Here is a 19,345-nt window from a genome sequence, read left to right on the forward strand (position 1 = left end):
TGCAGAGGGTCTTGCAAGGTCCACTTGAGGTCTCATCTCTTCTAATCCTGTTTGCTCCCTGTTCTGAACTTTCACAGAAAACCAAGTTCACATTGGCCTTGATCTTCAGGGACTTTATTCGTTTGCCTATCACCAAGTCCAGAGGGCATGTGTAGGTCTGGGGCAGTGGTGGCCAAGGGCTGTGGCCCTTTCCTCGAACCTCACTGTGTCAGTCGACTTTCTGTTGAGGGTCAAATACGTAGGAGGGACAGTTTAAAAGGAGGCAAGGTTTCGTTTTGGCTCAGAAGTGCTCTGAGGCAGAATCTGGCTCTACTTCCGTGTAATATGGGCAGTCAGTTTCCTCCTCCTTTGCCTAATGAAAGGCCATCTTCCAGCTCCTTGGGGCTGAGAGGCAAGGGCAATGGGGAAGTGCTGGATGCTCGACTGTGTGCAGGCTCCGAACTGCCCCAGCCAAGTCCAGCAGATTTTGCCTCCAGCCATTGGTGTTGGGATTTGCCAAACAAACCTAATCACTTAATGAGAAACGAAAATGGTGCCTGGTTCCTCCACTAAATTGCCCCTTTGAAAACAACACACAGGAGATTTATAGTAATCGCTATAATTACCTCATAAAACCCAGAGTTTGAAGACTGACACGCCTCATTTCTGGGAGGAATTTAGAGGCAACAAATTAAGGCAAAGAGTTCTTGGCCTGCTTTGTCCTTGGCTCCCTGGAACCCAGGACTCTTCCTGCAGAGTGCCTGACCCCAGCCAAATGCTGTTCTGAACGTTCTGCAGACAGTGGTGGTTTGGCCTGCCCCTCCCCTCTACGGCTGGTGTGCCTAGAGGAAGGTGAATCAAAAGCCCCAAGAAGGCTTGGATCAGGGTAGATGCCAACCTCTGAGGCTGCTTGCAGCATCTGAGCTAAAAGGGCATGAAGAGCAGATGGGGACATACATAAATGCTGTCCCTACCTGGACACAACAACAATTATCACTACCGGGCACTCGCTATGCTACAGACACTGAGCTAAATGTTTGAAACAACATGGGTGGAGTTGGGTTCACAAAAGTTCCTGTTCTCTAGAGCTCATCTCCTAGTGGAGGTGCACAGACAGGAGGCAGAAATAAATAAAGGGACTCTTACAATATGGTGTTAATGTACTGACTTTTCTTGTTCTGTAGTTAAATGCCGGACAAGAAGTCACTTAAAGAGGAGAGGCTTATCTTGGCTCCTGGTCCAGGGAATACAGTCTGTCAGGGAAGGCATGGTGCAAGTTTGTGGCATGAGGGATATACAGTACAGCTTCCCTGCATCTCAGTGGGCTGGGAAGCAGAGAGGAAATCCAGGCAGGCCATAACACAGACAGCTCCGATTCAGTGGCCACTTCATCCAGACAGGTCCACAGCCTCCCTAAACTTAGTCAACAGTTAGGGACCAAGTATGCAAACACAAGAGCTTGTAGGAGACCTTTAAGTACTGACCACAGCAGATATGTCTCAGAAGGGCACAAGCACTAGGAACAGAAATAAAGTAGGGAAGGGTCACAAAAGGAGGGGATTAATTTTGTTTTGGGAATTTACTAAGGGTACTGAAGCAGGTCAAGAAAGGCCCATGTGGAGTCTGGAGAGATGGCTCAGCAGTTAAGAGCACTGACTGCTCTTCCAGAGGACCTAAGGTTCAATTCCCAGCACCCACATGGTGGTTTACCCGACACCCTCACACAGATATACATGCAGACAAAATACCCCAATGCACATTCAAAAATAAAGAAATGTAAAAATAATATTAAGAAGTGCCCATGTGGATACACAAGGGAAAGTGTTCTAATTGGTGGGAGGAGCTACCTCGGAGGTGTGGAAATAGGAGCCATGATCCTTACTGTCCTCCAGGTGCAGCCCGAGCGAGGAGAGCTAAGCAGGGCACTGGGAGGGTTTGTTTTGTCCTGATCTGGGAAGACACTGGAGAAGTGACACAGGGTAACACCACACGATTTCAGTCCACAAGGATGTAGCCTCTTATTGTCACTGTTTCTGATCACTGTGTTGAGACTTGGTAGTTGGGAGGCGGGAGAGATGGCTCAGTGGTTGAGTGCATCCTGCTCCTGGGGACAGTCTGAGCTTGGTTCCCAGCACCCAGGTCGTGTGGCTCACAACCAGCTGTAACCACAGCTCTAGAGGATCCCATGCCCTCTCTTAGCCTCTATTGGGCATGGCACCAATATTCACAGAACTACACACACATATACATATAATTAAAAATAAAAACTTTTTTTAAAAGAAGAATTGATAGTTAGGCTGGGAATGTAATTCAGGGATGGCGAATTTTCCTAGTGTGCACAACCTCCTGGGTTCAATCCCCAACATCACAGAGAGAGAGAGAGAGAGAGAGAGAGAGAGAGGGAGGCAGACAGAAAGACAGACAGACACATGTATGTGCACTTGAATAGTTTATTATTATACATCAAGGATTTATGTATTTTTTGCTGGACTTTTTTTTTTTGGTTTTTTGAGACAGGGTTTCTCTGTGTAACAGTGCTGGTTGTCCTGGAACTCACTCTGTAGACCAAGCTGGCCTTGAACTCACTGAGCTCTTCCTGCCTCTGCCTCCCAAGTGCTAGAATTAAAGGTGTGTGCCACCGGGCCCAGTTGTATTTTGACACAGGGTCTCATGTAGTACAACCTAGCCTTCGACTAACTATGTATTTGTCATGAGATATGTGTTTGTGTGTGTGTGTGTGTGTGTGTGTAAGCCAGAACCCACAGGCCTCAGGAATAGACATAGATAGGGTCAGTCAATCTTTATGTCCCTTACTTCTCTTCACATTCTTTAGTTCAGAATTTGCAGCTTGCCTCAGAAGTTGGTGTCTCCTCTGAACATTAGGATGCCAGGACTTTAGGATGCTTTTGGTCTGCTTCCTTAGGGGGCACTAACAACAGAGGGGTTTATGGGAGCAGGCTACAAGGAAATACTGGCTGTAGAACAATGGGGGTACCAATAAGGATGGAACAGTTCATAGACAGAGCAAATACTGGATAATCACCCACAAGACTAGATAACTGCACCCGTGACCAACACTGAGTGGAGGAGGGAGCAGGCGCAGTGAGGGTGGTCTGACTGTGGCCAGGCACAGTGTGCAAGCTGCCCTGGAGTGCTGTGTGTGAGAGGCTAGGGCTTAGGACCGTGAGGCTTTGAGAGGAAATGTGTTGGAGAAGCTCAGGTTGCCTTTACAGCCTCTTTAGGAGCAGCAGGACTCAGTGCCAAGGGCGCATCAGCAAAATGGGTATGCTGCCCACTCTGCCACCTCCAGGACAAGAATCCTTGGAGCAAGCTACCTTGCCCAGAGCAATATTTTTTTTTTCCTGGAAAAGGAAACCAGGAAAGCTAGTGCCTCTGATTGCTGGGAGGAGCAAATGGAACAGTCCTTTGAAGCTGGCAACTGTTGGTACTCAGTAAACTAACTGATTTCCTTACTGTTCTCTGTGAGGCCTTTCAACATTCTGTCTCCCTTCACTGGGAGTATGGGAACGGTAGGGGGTGGGGCCTTTAACCACCCTACATGTAAATGCAAGATTGCGGAGGTTATCAGGGTCAACCGAGGATACTGTTTTACAGAAAATAAGACTGATTCTTGTCATGGCCCAGCCCTGCTGGCCTTGAAGCCTTTAGGTTTCTGATGGCCCATAGGGCCAGGGGACTAGACTGACTGATGGGGTAGGGGGTGGGCCAGCACATCGAGACTCTATGGTTCCCTGTGGTTTGGCTCTGGGAGGTTCTCTCTTGACTTACAGCTCGGACCTCTCTATATACTCTGCACGCACGTGCACACAGACACACAGACACACAGACACACACACACACAGAGTTTGTAGCAGTTGTTATTCCCGCAGCTGTGTGGACAGATGTGTGGGTGGCTTCAAGAGAAACCGAACTATCATGAGTAGGGTAGATGCTCTGAAGATGCCTGGTACATACCTGTTGTCAGGCGTCTCTAAATTCTCTTTCCAATCCTGGGTCATCTACTGAGCTACTCTGTGACTCCAGGCATGTCTCCACTCTCTTGAAACTGTAGTTTCTCCATTTATAAACAAAGGAGATGGGACTAAGTGTTTTGTTGGAGCCCATAATGCTCTGAAACCTTTGTGTAGCCTTTAAACTTCAGGCTTTCCCGTCTGTAGAATGGTAGAAACAAACCCGCACCCCAGAGTTATGAGAGGCAGTGTAGATGGAAGCAGCTCATGAGTACAGAATGCCACAAGAACTTTAGGGGCCTTGGTGGATTTCAGTTATGGAGGCTTCCCAGTCTCCTCGGGTCTCCCCAAAGGCTTGCCTCTATGCTGTTTCGATGTGTTCTGGAGAACCGGCTTCTGTGTGGGCTGGAAGCCGCCACCTCTTTGGTGCTGAGTCAGAGGAGTGTGTGGGTCTTTCTAGGAGCCCCTCATAGCCTTTCCCCCAGCTGCCACTCCTTCATCTCCTCTCTGCAGAAACAGGATGGGAACGGGGAGCGCCTCACAACCAGGGCCCCAGCTGGAAAAAGGCAGCTTGTGAGAGTAAAGGGGGCATGAAGAGGACACACAAGAGCTCCATCCCACACACCCTTGAGGTCACGTCCATCCTTGCTTGGTGGACGGCCAATCTGTGTCTCTGTCTCACTTTTCTCATTACTTGAGTTGACGTTCTATCACTTGCAAACTGTGATTCCTACAATACCTTCTCTGTTCTTTTCTAAGTCACAGTTTCCTTATCTGTGAAGCAATGTGGTCCTGCCCTGCTCCTTAAATTCCTGATAGTGTATTCATCATGTTCTTCATTCAGTCATTTAACCTGTGTTTATTGTACATCTTTCTGCCGCTGGTCCAATGTTGGACACTGGGAATCTTCCTAGGTGAATAATCACATCTTCAGTTGTCAGGATGCACTCGGAGAGGCGAGGATGTTGAGCAAGCACTCAGTACCTCAAGGAACAACAGCTACGACAGAGGGATGCACAGCTACTGGGGCAAAGTCAGGACTCTTATCCCTGTTTGGATAGCTTCCTGGAGAAGGTAGATTGGAAAGATTGAGCGAGAAAGATAAAGCTGCAAGTTTATCTCTACTCTTCTAGGATTTCTTTTCTTTTCTTCCTTCCTAGCATCTTGAACAGGGGTGAGGAAGAGAGAGAAAAATCCCTTGGCGGAGTCTTGGAGAGAGAAAAGGAAGCGGATTTTGCCACAGTAAAGCACTGGATCTCGGAGGGTTCTTACCCCAACTAGGCTAGTCCTTAGCCCATTCAAGGAATCCTTATCCACAGTGGCATGTAACAGCTGGTCCTAGGACTATGGGATAAGTCTAAAAATAGGGAAGCAGGCATCACTAATGCCAACCAGACAAGCAGGCGGCATCAGAGCAGTGCAGGCAGGCAGGAGGGCAGGGAGGAGCGTGAACATGCCCCTCCCCTGTAGGAAAGCTACTCATTACATCTTCAGCAGTGGCTGCTCACAGTGAGCCCTGGAGTCAACATGCAGTTATTGGCCCCCAAACATGTCAAAGCCCTGTTAATGACTGCATGCTTTCTCTGCAGGCACAGCTGTTCCACATACTGCCTACAGCCTCTGGCAGAGCCCTCTTCGCCACACAAGCTTCTGCACACTTCCTGGGGTTCTTGTCTTCTGTAAGATGTATAACCAACTGTATGCCTTGGAGCAGGCCATTGCCTTGTCTCCTCCTTATGGGGCAGCCTAGGCCATCCTTGCCTTAACATAGGTTGGTGGTAGGAGAGGTGCTTGAGTGGTAAGCCAGGGCCCTGGGTACCCAGGGGCCAGAAGATATGGGCTCAAAACTTAGGTGTTCTCTTTCATTCTTTTCCTTTCTTTCTTTCTTTCTTTCTTTCTTTCTTTCTTTCTTTCTTTCTTTCTTTCTTTCTTTCTTTCTCTCTCTCTCTCTCTCTCTCTCTCTCTCTCTCTCCCTCCCTCCCCCCTCCCTCCCTCCATCCCTCTCCCCCTCCCTCCCTCCATCCCTCCCCCCTCCCTCCCTCCCTCTCCCTCTCTCTCTCTCTCTCTCTCTCTCTCTCTCTCTCTCTCTCTCTCTCTGAGACAGGGTTTTGCTGTAGCTTTGGAACCTGTCCTGGAACTAGCTCTTGTAGACCAGGCTGGCCTCGAACTCACAGAGATCCGCCCACCTCTGCCTTCTGAGTGATGGAATTAAAGACATGCACCACTATTGCCCTGCCTGTTTCTTGATTGGTCAAGTGGGAAGTCTCTAGGGAAGCAGGATTTGCAGAGTCAAAGCTTTGTACTTAGTGGTGTTAGCAATGCCTAGGCCAGGGGTCAATTCCATTTTCTAGCTGAAGGTTCTGGGCACCTCCTTGCACCTCCATGAACCTCCACTCTCATCTGTAAATTGGAGATTGTTATAAAATAGACATTTTTTTCTAGTTAATTAATTTGTGTATACTTAATATTTATGTTTTGAAAATTGAAACAAACCACATAAAAAAGACTCTTTAAAAATGTATACATGTGTGCCTGTGTGTGGCTATGTACATGTATGAGAGCAGGTACTCACAGAGACCAGAAGACAGGGTCAGATCTCCTGGAGCTGGAGTTGCAGGCAACTGTGACCTGCCTGACGTGAGTGCTGGGGACTGAAGTCAGGTCCTCTCCAAGAGCAGTATGTGCTCCTAGGTAGGCCGTCTCTCCAGCTCTGAGTCGAGTCACTTTCAAACGGGTATACATTAAATGTGACCCCAGATTCAAGAGATGCAAATACTGCAGCACAGGGCTAAGGTCCCCCACTAACTACCGCTTCTTATTTTGTTTTGTCTTTGGCACAGGATCCCCTGCCCCAGTGGCTGGAGTAACTAGGACATCAGACTGTGTCACCATAGCCAGTGGACTGTGAAATAAGCACCCTGTGTTCTTTCCAGAAGGGGGCATTTTGTTGAGTATCTGCCATAGTGTGTGTGTGTGTGTGTGTGTGTGTGTGTGTGTGTAAGTTTTAGAAAGTTTTTGTGGCACTGTTCATGTATTTACAGTGAAATGTGTATGTTACAAGAGCACAGTTTGGTGAACTATGTTCACAGTTTGAGGGCAGATTTCCTTTCAATGCTGGGAATCAATCCATGACTGCCGTATTAGAGAGCTACTTACCTAGCCTCCTGTTTATAGCTTTAATTCCTTAGGCAAATTTAAAATTTAAATCATCCAGAGAAAAAATGCACAGTGATTTCAGCGTATTTTTCTCATTCTTTTTCCAACCATGTGTATAATTTTTATAGCTTTAATATATACTATTTTATCATGATACATTTCCACATATCATTAAACGTTCCTCAAAATTAATGTAATGATCCACAGCTAGCTAAGCTGCAGGGAAAAAGAGACTGCCGAGTGCTCATCCCCGAAGGGAGCATGTATACCACTCCTGCCTCTTCCAAGCCTGACGACCATTGCGGAACAGAGGGTGGAAAGCATCTGAGAGCCAGAGGCAATGGACGTTACTGAGTCTTCTGGACACAGCAGGACAACTGGACATATGAACTCACACTGCCTGTGGCATTATGCATGAGACCTTTGCAAGCCCAAGACAGACTAAATCCCAGCATGGAGAGGGGGTTTTGACATCCTACCCCACTCTGGGCCCTGGACTTATTGGCAGTGGTAACTTCTGGGAGAGGTTCAGACAGTTTTCTCTAAGGGCGTATCCCCTAATAAGTAGACCACTGTCCAATGGAAGACCACATATCTAAAAATATTTGGGCAGCCCAAATATTCTTGAAGTTTTTTTTTTTAAAGTGTGCAAAGTTGGGAGGGTAGGAAAGAGGGGTAGATCTTAGAAAATTTGGAGAAGAGGGCATGGATACAATCAAAACACATACGAAGCTCTCAAAGAACTAACAAAAATAGTTATTTTATTTTCTTGTTTGGGAAACATGATTCTCACTATGAAGCCTGGAACTTACTATATAGACCAGGCAGGCCTCAGCTTCATAGAGATCTGCTAGCCTCTGCCTCATGAATGCCGGGATTAAAGGAGGTGCTGCTCCACAGGCAAGCGCCGTTGTTTGTTTGATTTTTCTTTTTAATGTTTGCCTAATGTTCTCAGGACGAGATCCACCCTGACTACAGGATATTGGGCTTGACTTTCCTCCGTGATAAACAGCAGTAATGACTACTCTTGGACACATATTACTAACCATGTGCCCAGGATAAGTTTCTAGTATGGTGTAATTACGTAACCAGCGGAGTCAGATGTCTCCTGTAGAGCTTAGTATGAAAGAGTGGCAGGCCTGACTAGCAGAGTGGCGGAAAGCACTCAAGACATCACTTCAAGTTCCGACCTAAGCCTAGGCAGGACATAAGCTCCAACTGTGAACGTGAGCCTCAAGAGCTAAAGAAAAAGGACAGGCATCTACTGTCCCACGCCCCAAAGCCCTCCTTAGGCCTTTCCTCTGGAGCCCCACTGAGCTGGATGGGGGAAAGTCTCAGTATCATCTGATCTTGAGGCTTTTGATGGATATTTATTGTCAAGGGGTGAGCTGGTAACTATTTAACAGCTAGATCTTTGGTAGGGGCACCCTGATTTTTAGCATTTACCAATTTTTGTGGCGTGAATACCCCTATGTGGTTCATTTCAAACTACCAACACAAGATCACCAAAAGCAGAGCCCAGGGGAGATGTACACACTCTCAAAAGGTAGCTGGGACTGGCTCACTCACTGGTTCTTAGCTTTCTACTGCTCTTCTCCCTGTCCTAATCCCTCTGGCTCTTCAAGGTGATAGAGACTCCGTTATTTTGAGAGTAGTCAATGTTGCCAAGGAATAAGATTGTCCTCTCCTAATTCTCTACTGGAAGAACTGGGACTCATGATGGTCAGGGTGATTGCTCCAGTTGCTCTCAGACAATCTCCCGGGAATATTATCCCCGGTCCTTATTTAGAACTCATCTCAAATGGAAGGAGGTACTTTCTACTGAGGATATGTGCTGCCTTTTCCTCCTCAATGATTCATCCTAGGTTCACAATGACTGTCCTTGGCCCTGTCCCCAGGAGCTGAGAGCCAGGCAGATGATCCCGAGAAACACGACCTCATGTATGGCAGGTATGAGCATACCATGAAAGCCTAGGTGTGGCACAACTTCAGGGTGGCCTTTGGCTTCCTCACTTCTCCTGCAGTAGCAGGCACCACTGAGGGCTTCTTTTCCCCTTTCCCGGTTATATATTCCCTTGTCAAAATGACCCAGCCCCAGTTCCAGGTGTAAGAAGGCCCTAAGCTAACAAGTCATTCACTACTCCTTACTGGGACTTATCCAAGAGGGGGAGAGCGATACGTGCCTGACAATGGAAGTTGAGATATTTGGGGGTAGTGAATGGGAACTTTCCTCTCCTAAAAATAGTCATGGAAGTGAGAGCCTGGTTCTGGAACTCAGGAGCTGCAGATCTGGGTATTTCTGTCTTGTGTCAGCCTGAAGATGAGGTTCACTCATGAAGGATAGCCCATAGCGTCAAGGGGAAGTTGAGACAGAACCCTAATCCTATCTATCTTACCCCTGACCTCTTATTAGGGAGAAACTACATCCCCCTACAGCTTAATTGCTTTATGTTGTCTACTGAATGTGGCCAAGCCATCTTAAGTGGTAAGCACTTCCAGACGGTGCCCCACAGGGTAGCTGAGGGCTTGTTGTGCAATGGGAACCTTGTATTTCCCCAACAAGTTCTTCAATGGCTTCTTTTAGTGGTTAGGATAAATCTCTGCTCAGCTTTTTCTCTCCCATTCGTAGACAACCCCTGCTCCACTATCAGTCCCTGGAGGTAAGGCAGGACCTTTCTTTATCTTTGGCTATGATGCCCAGTCCAGCCCACACTAATCAGATGCTGTATAAGGACTGTTGAATGCATGCAAGAAGAAGGTTCTGAGTGTCAGAGGCCTCATTTTTGATTTTGCATTGACTTGCTTTTAGACTTCAGCCGAGTCTTTCCCCCTTTTGGACCTCAGTGTCCGAGACTATAAAGAAGCACATTACAGTCTAGCAGAGAATTAAGAATGAGAATTGCAAACAACCTCCTCGCTACCCCATATGATAGTAGTTGTGCTTTTAATATCCACTGATGGGTTTAAAATTATGACAAAAACAAAAACAACTGCAAAGCTTTTAAATGTGGTTATATTTATCCATCACCACAGCATCTACATGCATTTGAGAAACAACTGTACTGGTGTGGGGGGCACACTGTGTATCCAGCTTACAGGCAGCACTGGGTACCACATGGCTTCCAGATGCCTTTAGCTAAGGGGCTTGGAGGTTGGTAATCACTGGCCTAGATCATCTCAGGATCTGCCAGGTGACATTGGCTGTGCTGGTGGGTGACTTGCATGGAGCACAGAGTAGATGAGTGGGTAGGTGGGTGGGTGGGTGGGTAGCTCAAACTCACTTTTCTCCAATCCAGGCTCCAATTTATTTCTCTCATGGCTCAGCCAGCCCAGTAGACAGCACCACACCCCTCACTTCCCCAGAAATGAGAACCGGGGGAGGGGGGCTGAGATCACTCAGACTGTGAGGTTGCAGAGGCGAGGTAGATGTCAGAATGCTGACAGTCCCACATGACACAGAACATACTTCAGATGCTGTGTGTGTGTGGTTTAGGAGCAGCTGGAATTACACCCTCAGGGCTGAGCCAACTTTGTCTGAGCTTGAGCAGAGCATAGGCCCTTCGAAGACAGGACTGTGTGTGGGATCTCAGGCCCTGGGTACAGGTCTATGCGGAATGTCAGCAGGGACAGGGCTATTCCTGGCTGGAAATCAGGGGCCCTTCATTTTTTCAGCAGGGACATGGGTGGTCATTTCTTCCTCTTTCATTCAGCTCAACCAAATGCTTCCTGAGAAACTGTGCGGCCCTACCGTCAGAGAATGAATGACCTAGCCCCGCTCCAGACCCATACCTTTCCGCCCTGGGAGGTGGTCATGGAGCAAGTGCAGAAGACTCTTTGGATACTAGCAAGCCAGAGGTGTCAGTAGGAGAAATGACCTGGGAAACGGTTTCTAGAAGACAAAATGGCTATTTTCTAAGGGTAGCTCCCCGGGGACAAAAAAAAAGGAAGGTGCCAGCAGGTCAGGAAAGAAGGGCATCTCTTGGTCAGAGGGCCAGTGGCAAAGCTGATTCCCTTCTCCCCTGCCCCTGGGTGAGAAGTCCCTAGGGCTTCTCGTGCTTATTTGCTGGTGATCTGATGCCATGGAAGGGGAGGCTTTCGGAGGAAGAATGTAGGAAACTGTGGGCTCTCAGGAAGAACAGATGAGGCTGTGCTTGTATCTCAGCTGCCAAACTCGGCTGTTGTGATTTTTGCCTAGCAAAGGCTCAGAGTAGAGAAGGATCTGGCTCCAACACTGACAAGAGCTCCAGTTGACTCTGTGGCAGTGTGTGTGCTGTGAGGAAGCAGAAGCAGAGCAGGGCAAGGAACACAGGCCTATCCTGTGGAATCCCTACCTGATGGTACTCCGAGAGAGGAGGACCCATTGCAGATGTTTAAGCAACCACAGTTGAGGTATGGTTCTCCCTCCTTGAAAGAGAAGGAAGGCAGAGAACTAGCGAGGCAGTCCGGTGACCAGCAGAGGAAATGCTGAAATGGAGATGGAGACACTGAAGTGGAAGCGGACCCAGAAGAGTTTGAGAGAAAGCTCTGAGAAGTGACAGATCTCGGACAGTGGAAGAGGCTGTAGGAGGAGGGGGAAAGGAGCGAGGATGGTGGTGGCTTCTGGACTGTGTACCCACGCGTGTGTAGATGGACAGCTCCAGTCTTCCCTCTAGTGAGTCAACGGGAACAAAGTGTCTGCTGTTCCCCTCCTGCCGCTGCCTGGGTACACTGCTCAGCACAGGGCAACCCTCCATTCTCAAGCCCATCCCTTTAGATACTGTGGGATCCAAATAAGAGTCTTGGTGACTACTCGCTGGGACCTTTTTAAAAGTTCCCTTCACAGGACAAAAAGTCAGCTACAACTTGACCTGTCTGCCTCTTTTGTCTCAGTCCCATGACCCTGGACAGCAGTCATCGTGGGGAATAACAGTAACAGGCAATGGTCCCCCAGCCCTAGAGTATGTAGGCTGTGCTCTAAGAACATGCACATTCGGCAGTTCTAGTGACGCTAAGGAAAGCATCAAGTCTTTCATGTCCTGGGATGGGCCACATGTTCTCGCTTCCAGGCCCCGGTTCTCTGCCTGGGCCTGCCATCCAACAGACATCTATTGATCAAGTGCTAGGCACTTGGCTAATTACCAGGACCCAAATAGGAGCCTTGATATGTTTCCTCTGTGCACACAAAGCCCAGTGAAGGTAACAGATACAGACACAGCAAGTAAGTGTAGTGACAGAGGTATTATGGGGTGAGGGTGACCCCCTAATCCAGCCTCCATTCTTCCCTACCTGGCCACCTGGAGCTTCACCCCTTCTAGGAAGCCTGAATCGGCCAAGCTGAGGGAGGTACCTCTTTTGTATTCCTGCTGCCCCTACTCTGTTAGGTTCATACACTGACCACCGAGTACCCAGAACATCTGCCTGGCTACCTCTTCCTTGGCATAGTGAATCAGAGGAAAGTCTAACTCCTCACTGGAAGCCAGCATCCAGGTAGCTTGGTCATGCACCCTTGGGATACATGGAGTAACAGCCTGAGGAGTGAAGAACCCCAAAGACGGGCATCTCCTCACCCCTCCCTCTGTGCTCCTGCCAGGCGTGTCCGCACTGCTGCTCAGCCCTTTAGGAGCCAGGCCTTGAGGTTGATACCTGACATACTGCTCTCCTGGTGCAGGAGCATCCTGGTCAGAAAGGGTGACCCGCAGCTGCAGGCCCGAGGAATAAGCCACAACCTGTGTAGCTCTTAGGTGGAAACCTGGGGAGCCAGGAATGGCTTGAGGATGCTTTGGATTTGCTGCTGCCTCTGAGCTCTGGGATAGCTCCAGGCATGACAGAGAGCTTTGAAATAAATATTAGATGATTTCAAATCAGGGGTCTTTGGGGGAACATTCTGAGAAGACTTGGGGTGAAGGAGAGTCTGGAAATAGTGCAGATGGGCTTTGGGGATCTCTCTGGGCTGATATGGCTGTTTCCAGAGCTCTGGATGGGCAGTTATGGGGTGAGAATCGTGAGGAGGCACCTGAAATGACTTTCAGTCATAGCCCTCTCTCTTCAAGAGCACTTGGTAAGTTCTGGCCACACCTTCCATTCCTTGCCTCCAAGTCTATCTGAGCTAGTGATGCCAGTAAAGCCAGGGCTGAGGCAGAGGGCCTTAGAGGCTAGTGCAAACAGTTTTGGACAAGGGTGGGAATTTCCACTCCTATCTAGAGAGCCATCAACGTTGTGTGCCCTGACCTGGGCCTTTGGCCTCCAAAGGGCAGTGGGAAGGCCGGCCCCAGGGCCAATCCCTGGCCATTAATCCCTCCTGCCAGCCCGAATATCCACCCAGTGTGGTCAGACAAAGGACTGCCGGGCCCAGCTACTGTGTTCCTCCCGCCCCAGGGGCTCCACTCAGACTCTGGGCCGCCTGGAATCCAGGCCCATGAGAAAGGGGCCACCTTCACTGACCGTCTTATGCCCGGATGCTCAGCCGCATCACGTCCGGCCCAGGGCCTGTGAAAAGAGGGCCCAGCCACGCTGAAAACACGGATTAGCCCTTGGGCCGCCCCCTGACACCAGTTTGCTCCACTCTGGGAAGCAGGCCCAATGGAGAGGGGGTAGACCGGCACAAAGAACTGGCAAAGTCTGGGTTCTCACCCCTTTGGCCTAGCTCCTCATCCCCACTCTTCTCAGAGCTGGCAGAGCCAACCACACAATCAGGATCATTTATTGAACATATATTAACCAGACTATACTCATGACCTGGGGAATCTCAGGGCCCTCCAAAAAACCTTCAGTCGGTCATAGGATGCAATGGCAGCTAATTTCCTGCTTAGAAGTACAACACAGAGGGTATGGCAGGGGCTTTGTTGGAGAGCCTTCATCCCTAAGGGATGGTAGAAAGGGGAAGTCTCCATCAATACTAGTTCTGCGTTTGAGTCCAGCTGTACCTGGCTGGAAAGGTGGCTTGAAGCCTCTCTCCTGATCCCCAGGTTAACACAGGAAAAAAAACAACTAAACAAAACCAACCAGTCAAATAAACATCAAGATCCACAGCAGGCCAGGCCCTCTACACAGTTCCTTTCTATGGAGGTATCATTGCTTGCTCTTGGCCGTTGAAAAAAAACAGGCTTGAACAAGAGGTGGCCTTGTCCCCACGGCTGTGGAAGCCATGTTCTGCTGCCACAGTGACTTGTCTTACCCTCTTCTGTGGTGAGCTATGCTGTGTGGCTGCACTGTCTTGGGTTCTGTGCTGACAGAACAGAACAGGGTGGAGAGGGCAGAAAGAATAGGGTCTGTCCTGACACGACCGTTCTTGTTTTGCTTGGGACAGTCTCTAGATCTGCTTCCTTTTCCTTTCTGCTTCCTTGGTCCCCCCCATCCACTTCTCAGGGTGCAATTGTCCATCTCTCCACCAGACTGTCTCATTTCTTTCTTGTCCCGAGCATTGGCAAAAGGCCTGGCTCAGAAGCCCTTGATGAAGCAGGCTGAACCGAGCTCAGAACTGAAGGAGAAATTGAGTTAGGATCCATGTGGTCTTGCCAGGATGTGGCAGTGGCCTGCGTGTAGGGACTAACTCAGATGTCTACTTGCTGAGATCTAGGACGTTGATAAGGATGGCAGGCTGGGGCTGCGTGTATGGGGGGGTGGGTGCTCATTTAGAACATGGAATTGAGATGTCTTAGACATCCATGTGGCTCTGTCCAACGAACAGCTGGATCTGTTGACCAGGGGGTCAGGATAGAGAGCAGGAGGGAAGTAACGTTAGCAGTTAAAGTGGGGGCAAATTGTAATTTATTTCTGAAGTCCTTCTTTCCTCTTTTGTACGTGTACGTCACGTAAATGATGTGTATATGTGTAGGAGGAGTGTGTGTGTGTTTGGGGGCGCCCATGTGTGGAGGCAGAAACAATCTCACGTGTCAGTCCTTACCTTCTACAGAGTCTCTTGCTCACCACTGCCTACTATAAGCAAGCTGGCCCACAGTTTCTGAAGATTCTCATTTCTGCCTCCTATCTTGCCATTCAAGTGTTGGGACTACTGAGGCACTGCTGAGCCCAGTTTCAGGTGGGGACTGAGTTTCTGAGGGCTGGGCTTCACATTTGCATGTCAAGTGCTTCTGTCAGCAAGCTGTCCCCCAGCTGGTTACTTATTTTTGAGATGGAGTGTCAAGGCACAGCCTAGCCTAGCCTAACCTAGCCTTTACGTGGTGTTCGCCTCTCGGTGCTGGGATAACATGTGTGCTATCACAGTTGACTAAGCTTCCATTGTAAAGGGATGGGGTTCGAAGAGTGGTGATGGGCAGTGCTCTGAGCACTGGCTTTCACTCCCGCCCTGCCGCTATTAGCTGTGTGAGGCTAGGTATAATACTTAACCTCTCAGAGCTTCGGGTTTCTGCAGTCAAGAAATGGGATAAGAGTATCTGTCTCTCAAGGAAGCTCAGATGCCAGTGAAATAAAGTCTTCACCAAATACAAAATCCTAAGCCGTGGTGACGGTGATGTCACCAGCTGAGAATACAGCTAAGAGCGGAGCCCTTGAGCTCCATGTCTGAGTTCGGATTTCTACATTCTAGGCTGCGGATCACCTGAAGCTAGCATTGGTCATTTGGAAGGGGGTAAGGCATACTCCGTCAGAGATGGAGTCTGGAGACCCAAACTTTCTCAAGGGCTGACTGTACTCACAAGACCTTGACAATAAGAGCCTCTGGAACTTAGCCTAGCAACCCTTCACTTGCCTCTCTGGTCCCTGCTCCACCTCCACTTCGATTGACCTTGTTTGTCTGCCTGCTTTAAGAGAAGGCTTCTTCACTCTTTGGCTCCCTGTGTGTGGTGGTGGAGGATGGTATTTTAACAAAACTCTTCCATCTCTCCATCCCAGCGATAGTGTCTGCATCAGAAAGAAGTTCCTTCAGCCCTTCCCTCTGGAAGCATTTGGGGTATGTGCCTTTGGAGGGGCTCTTACTTTAAAACAGGTGGAGTATTTTTTTTTACCATTTTATATCTTCAAAGAAAGTTCACAAAGTCTGGCTGGAGTCAGGGATGGATAAGGACGAAAGGGGTGCATCAGGGAGAGTTAGACTGTCCAACTATTTTCCCGTGGAACAAAGGCAGCCTGCGCTATCCTCCATCACCCATGCTCTGGTTCTCTACTGCCCAAAAGCAGCTGGATACTTCCCTGATAGTCAGCCACATAGGGTGCTGAGGGTTAGCAAAGGTGGTTGGAGCAGGGAATGGAAGCACAGGGGAGGGTGAGGGGTATCTGGCCGCTAGAAGGCACAAAATAGGGAGAGAGCAAAAGAGTGTGCTGAATGGGTGGATTTGTGATTGGGATTGACCCAAAGGGGCGGGGGTAATAGGAGCAGTGCAACCAAATACCACAGAGTGGGGATGGGATCAAGACCGACTGAGGGATGAGGCAGGGTCTGAGAAAGTTGACCCAAAGGGACTAGACAAAGGGAGAGGGAGAAACAGAGGTGGGCTGCTAGCCCGGGAAGGGGGCTGGGAAAGCAAATTAGAGGGCAGGTCGGAGCCCTCTCCTCTGGAGTTGGGGGTGTGTGTCCATATAAGGCGAACTGCGACCCTTGCTCTCCCGGAGCTGGGGCAGGAGCTCCGCGTCCCTAGGACCCCCGCACATGGATGCGCACGTCGCTTTCTCGGGCTTCCCGGCTCTGCCCTCGGTCTCGCCGTCGGGGCCGCAGCCGTCGCCGCTAGCCGGAGTCGAGCCGGGGCGCGAACCCGAAGAGGTGACGAGCGGCGGGGACACGGAGGCCACGGGCGTGCCGGGCCCGGGGAGGAGGCGCCGGCGGCCGCTGCAGCGCGGGAAGCCGCCCTATTCGTACATCGCGCTCATCGCCATGGCCCTGGCGCACGCTCCGGGTCGCCGCCTCACACTGGCCGCCATCTACCGCTTCATCACCGAGCGCTTCGCCTTCTACCGCGACAGCCCGCGCAAATGGCAGAACAGCATCCGTCACAACCTCACTCTCAACGACTGCTTCGTCAAGGTGCCGCGCGAGCCGGGCAACCCGGGCAAAGGCAACTACTGGACGCTCGACCCCGCGGCCGCCGACATGTTCGACAACGGCAGCTTCCTGCGGCGCCGCAAGCGCTTCAAGCGCGCCGAGCTGCCCGCGCCGCCGCCGCCTCCGCAGCCCTTCCCCTACGCGCCCTTCCCACCCGCGCCCGCGTCCGCGCCGCCCGCGCGCCTCTTCCGCCTGGACAGCCTGCTGGGCCTGCAGCCCGAGCCGCCGGGGCCCGTGGCGTCCGAGCCGCCCTGTTGTGCAGCCCCCGACGCCGCCTTCCCGCCCTGTGCCGCCGCCTCCTCCTCCTCGCAGCCTCTCTACTCGGCTGTGCCCGAGCGCCTGGGGCTGCCCGCGCCGCTGCCCGCCGAGTCTCTCCTGACCTTGGCCGGACCGGCGGGCGCGCTTGGGCCGCTCAGCCCCGGGGACGCCTACCCGAGACAGCCGGCCTTCGCGCCGGACCTGGAGCGCTACCTGTGAGATGCTGTCCGCGGCGGCAGCACCTGGCCGCGCCTCTAGCCCCACCCGGAGCAGAGCGCGCTTGGCTCTGGGGGGCACACGCGCAGCGGGGCGTTCTCTGCTGAGTCCCTTGCTTTGCCTCGGGCTGAACCTTCCTTGCCTTCCTCCATCCCTGAGGGAGATTCTGACCATCTCACCACCGGACTGAAGCGTCCTCTCCAATCTGAGGCCTTCACTCCTCCCTCTTCTTGTACGCCCCACATATGCACCCCCACAGTGGCAAGTCTCATGCTCTGGAGCTGGACAGTCACCAGTGGGGCATTTAACCCCAAGAGTCCTGGTGAATTCCAGTCTGGAAGCTTTTGTCTCAGGCCACCTTCCCGACCTCTGATGTTTTGCCAACGTCAGAGGTCAGACTCCTGGGTTCATTACTTCCACACCATCTTCCACCATTTACCAACAAGTTTGACAAGCTTGTCCCCCTACCCTGCCCTTGGTTTCTTACTGAGCCTCTCTCACACAGACACACCTGGCTGCTCTGTTCCAGGTTCTGAGGACAGTTCTTCTGACTTTTCTAGGTTACAGCACCAGGGTCTCTTGACTAAATGGGGGGATTAATGGGCCTCTGTGACTGCCCCGCCCCCATGGAAAGCGCAGAACTGATCGGGTTATTGTTATTTTCCAATCAAAGCTAGTTTAATTAAAAAACAAAGAAACCTTTGGGTTTGTTGTGTTGGCTGGTAACTTGGGGAATGGCTGGGAAGGACGGTGGGTGAGGTTTTCCTCTTGGGATCTACATGATGTGAATCTCCTTCCGAGTCCTCAGTCTCCTGAAGTAGGCTCAAGGAGGATAACTGCATAGAGCCAGCCTGGACAGTCTGCCACCTGCATCTCGCAGATGGTAGAGATGAAATGGGGTGTGGGCGGATGAATGAATGAATTTAGAAAGCTGGTTGCCTGATCTTTGAGACCATTCCCAAAGCAAAAAAAAATAAGGGTGCACATTAATTAGCAGTAATCTAATCATTTCTCAGCAAAGTGAAGTGTCCCTTCCTCAAAATGGGGTCCATGGACCTTTATTAGTGGGAGAAATGCTAGAAACGCAGGGTTTCAGGCCCCAGTACAGATCTATTGAATCATAACATTCTGCATTTCAATAACATCCTCAAGTGATTCGGGCACACTATGCTGGAGGAGAGGCCCAAGCTTCTGCCTCAGCCTAAAGGTGAAAACTCTCTGCTCTGACGGGGAGGCTAAGTCACAGGCTCCTTCCATTTGTTTTCCCTACTGGATTGGGCAGCAGCTTTGACTGAATTGATTCATGATATGCCCAGCACCAAGGACAGGGCAGCAACATCGCTGCCTTTAAAGGTTGGAGGGTGAGGGAGAGACTTGGCTGGCAACCTTGTCCTGGTCTCTGGTGCTGACCAAAAGCTGCGCTTTTCCAAGATTTCCACTTCAGCTCTCAGCTTAGTAGATCTTGACTAGGGGTAGGGAAGGGCAAAGGAGAGGATAATGTGTCACAAAGCAAGGATTGTCTTATGGGATATGCCTGGTGTTCATCTCCTAGACACTAGTGTTTGAGGCTACAGGTGATGATGGGAGGTGACGGTGGCCAGTGAGCAGCTAGCTCATAGGAGAAAGGCGTGCGAAAATCTGAGAAGGCAAGAAGGCCCTTTTTAGAGCATGATTTATTTATTTATTTTAGAAAAGGGCCTTCTCCTAGCTGCTAACTGCTTTGAGCTAGGGTCAGATCCAATTTGCCTGGGCCTTGAGGCCCTGATTGTCTGCGGACTGACTGACTGGACAA

At 50.4% G+C, this 19,345-nt stretch overlaps 1 protein-coding gene across 1 annotated transcript; it reads left to right on the plus strand.

The window, feature by feature from the left end:
* The first annotated feature begins 16,524 nt into the window (after nucleotides 1–16,524).
* Nucleotides 16,525–17,640, plus strand: Foxe3 (forkhead box E3). Its single transcript, XM_085686439.2, has one exon. It carries the CDS (start codon nucleotides 16,690–16,692, stop codon nucleotides 17,554–17,556), a length of 867 nt encoding a protein of 288 aa, XP_085542565.2. The 5' UTR covers nucleotides 16,525–16,689; the 3' UTR covers nucleotides 17,557–17,640.
* The last annotated feature ends 1,705 nt before the right edge of the window (nucleotides 17,641–19,345 follow it).

This window comes from Myodes glareolus, chromosome 3, assembly GCF_982192425.1.
Source record: "Myodes glareolus chromosome 3, mMyoGla1.1, whole genome shotgun sequence".
Classification (NCBI taxonomy): Eukaryota; Metazoa; Chordata; class Mammalia; order Rodentia; family Cricetidae; genus Myodes; species Myodes glareolus.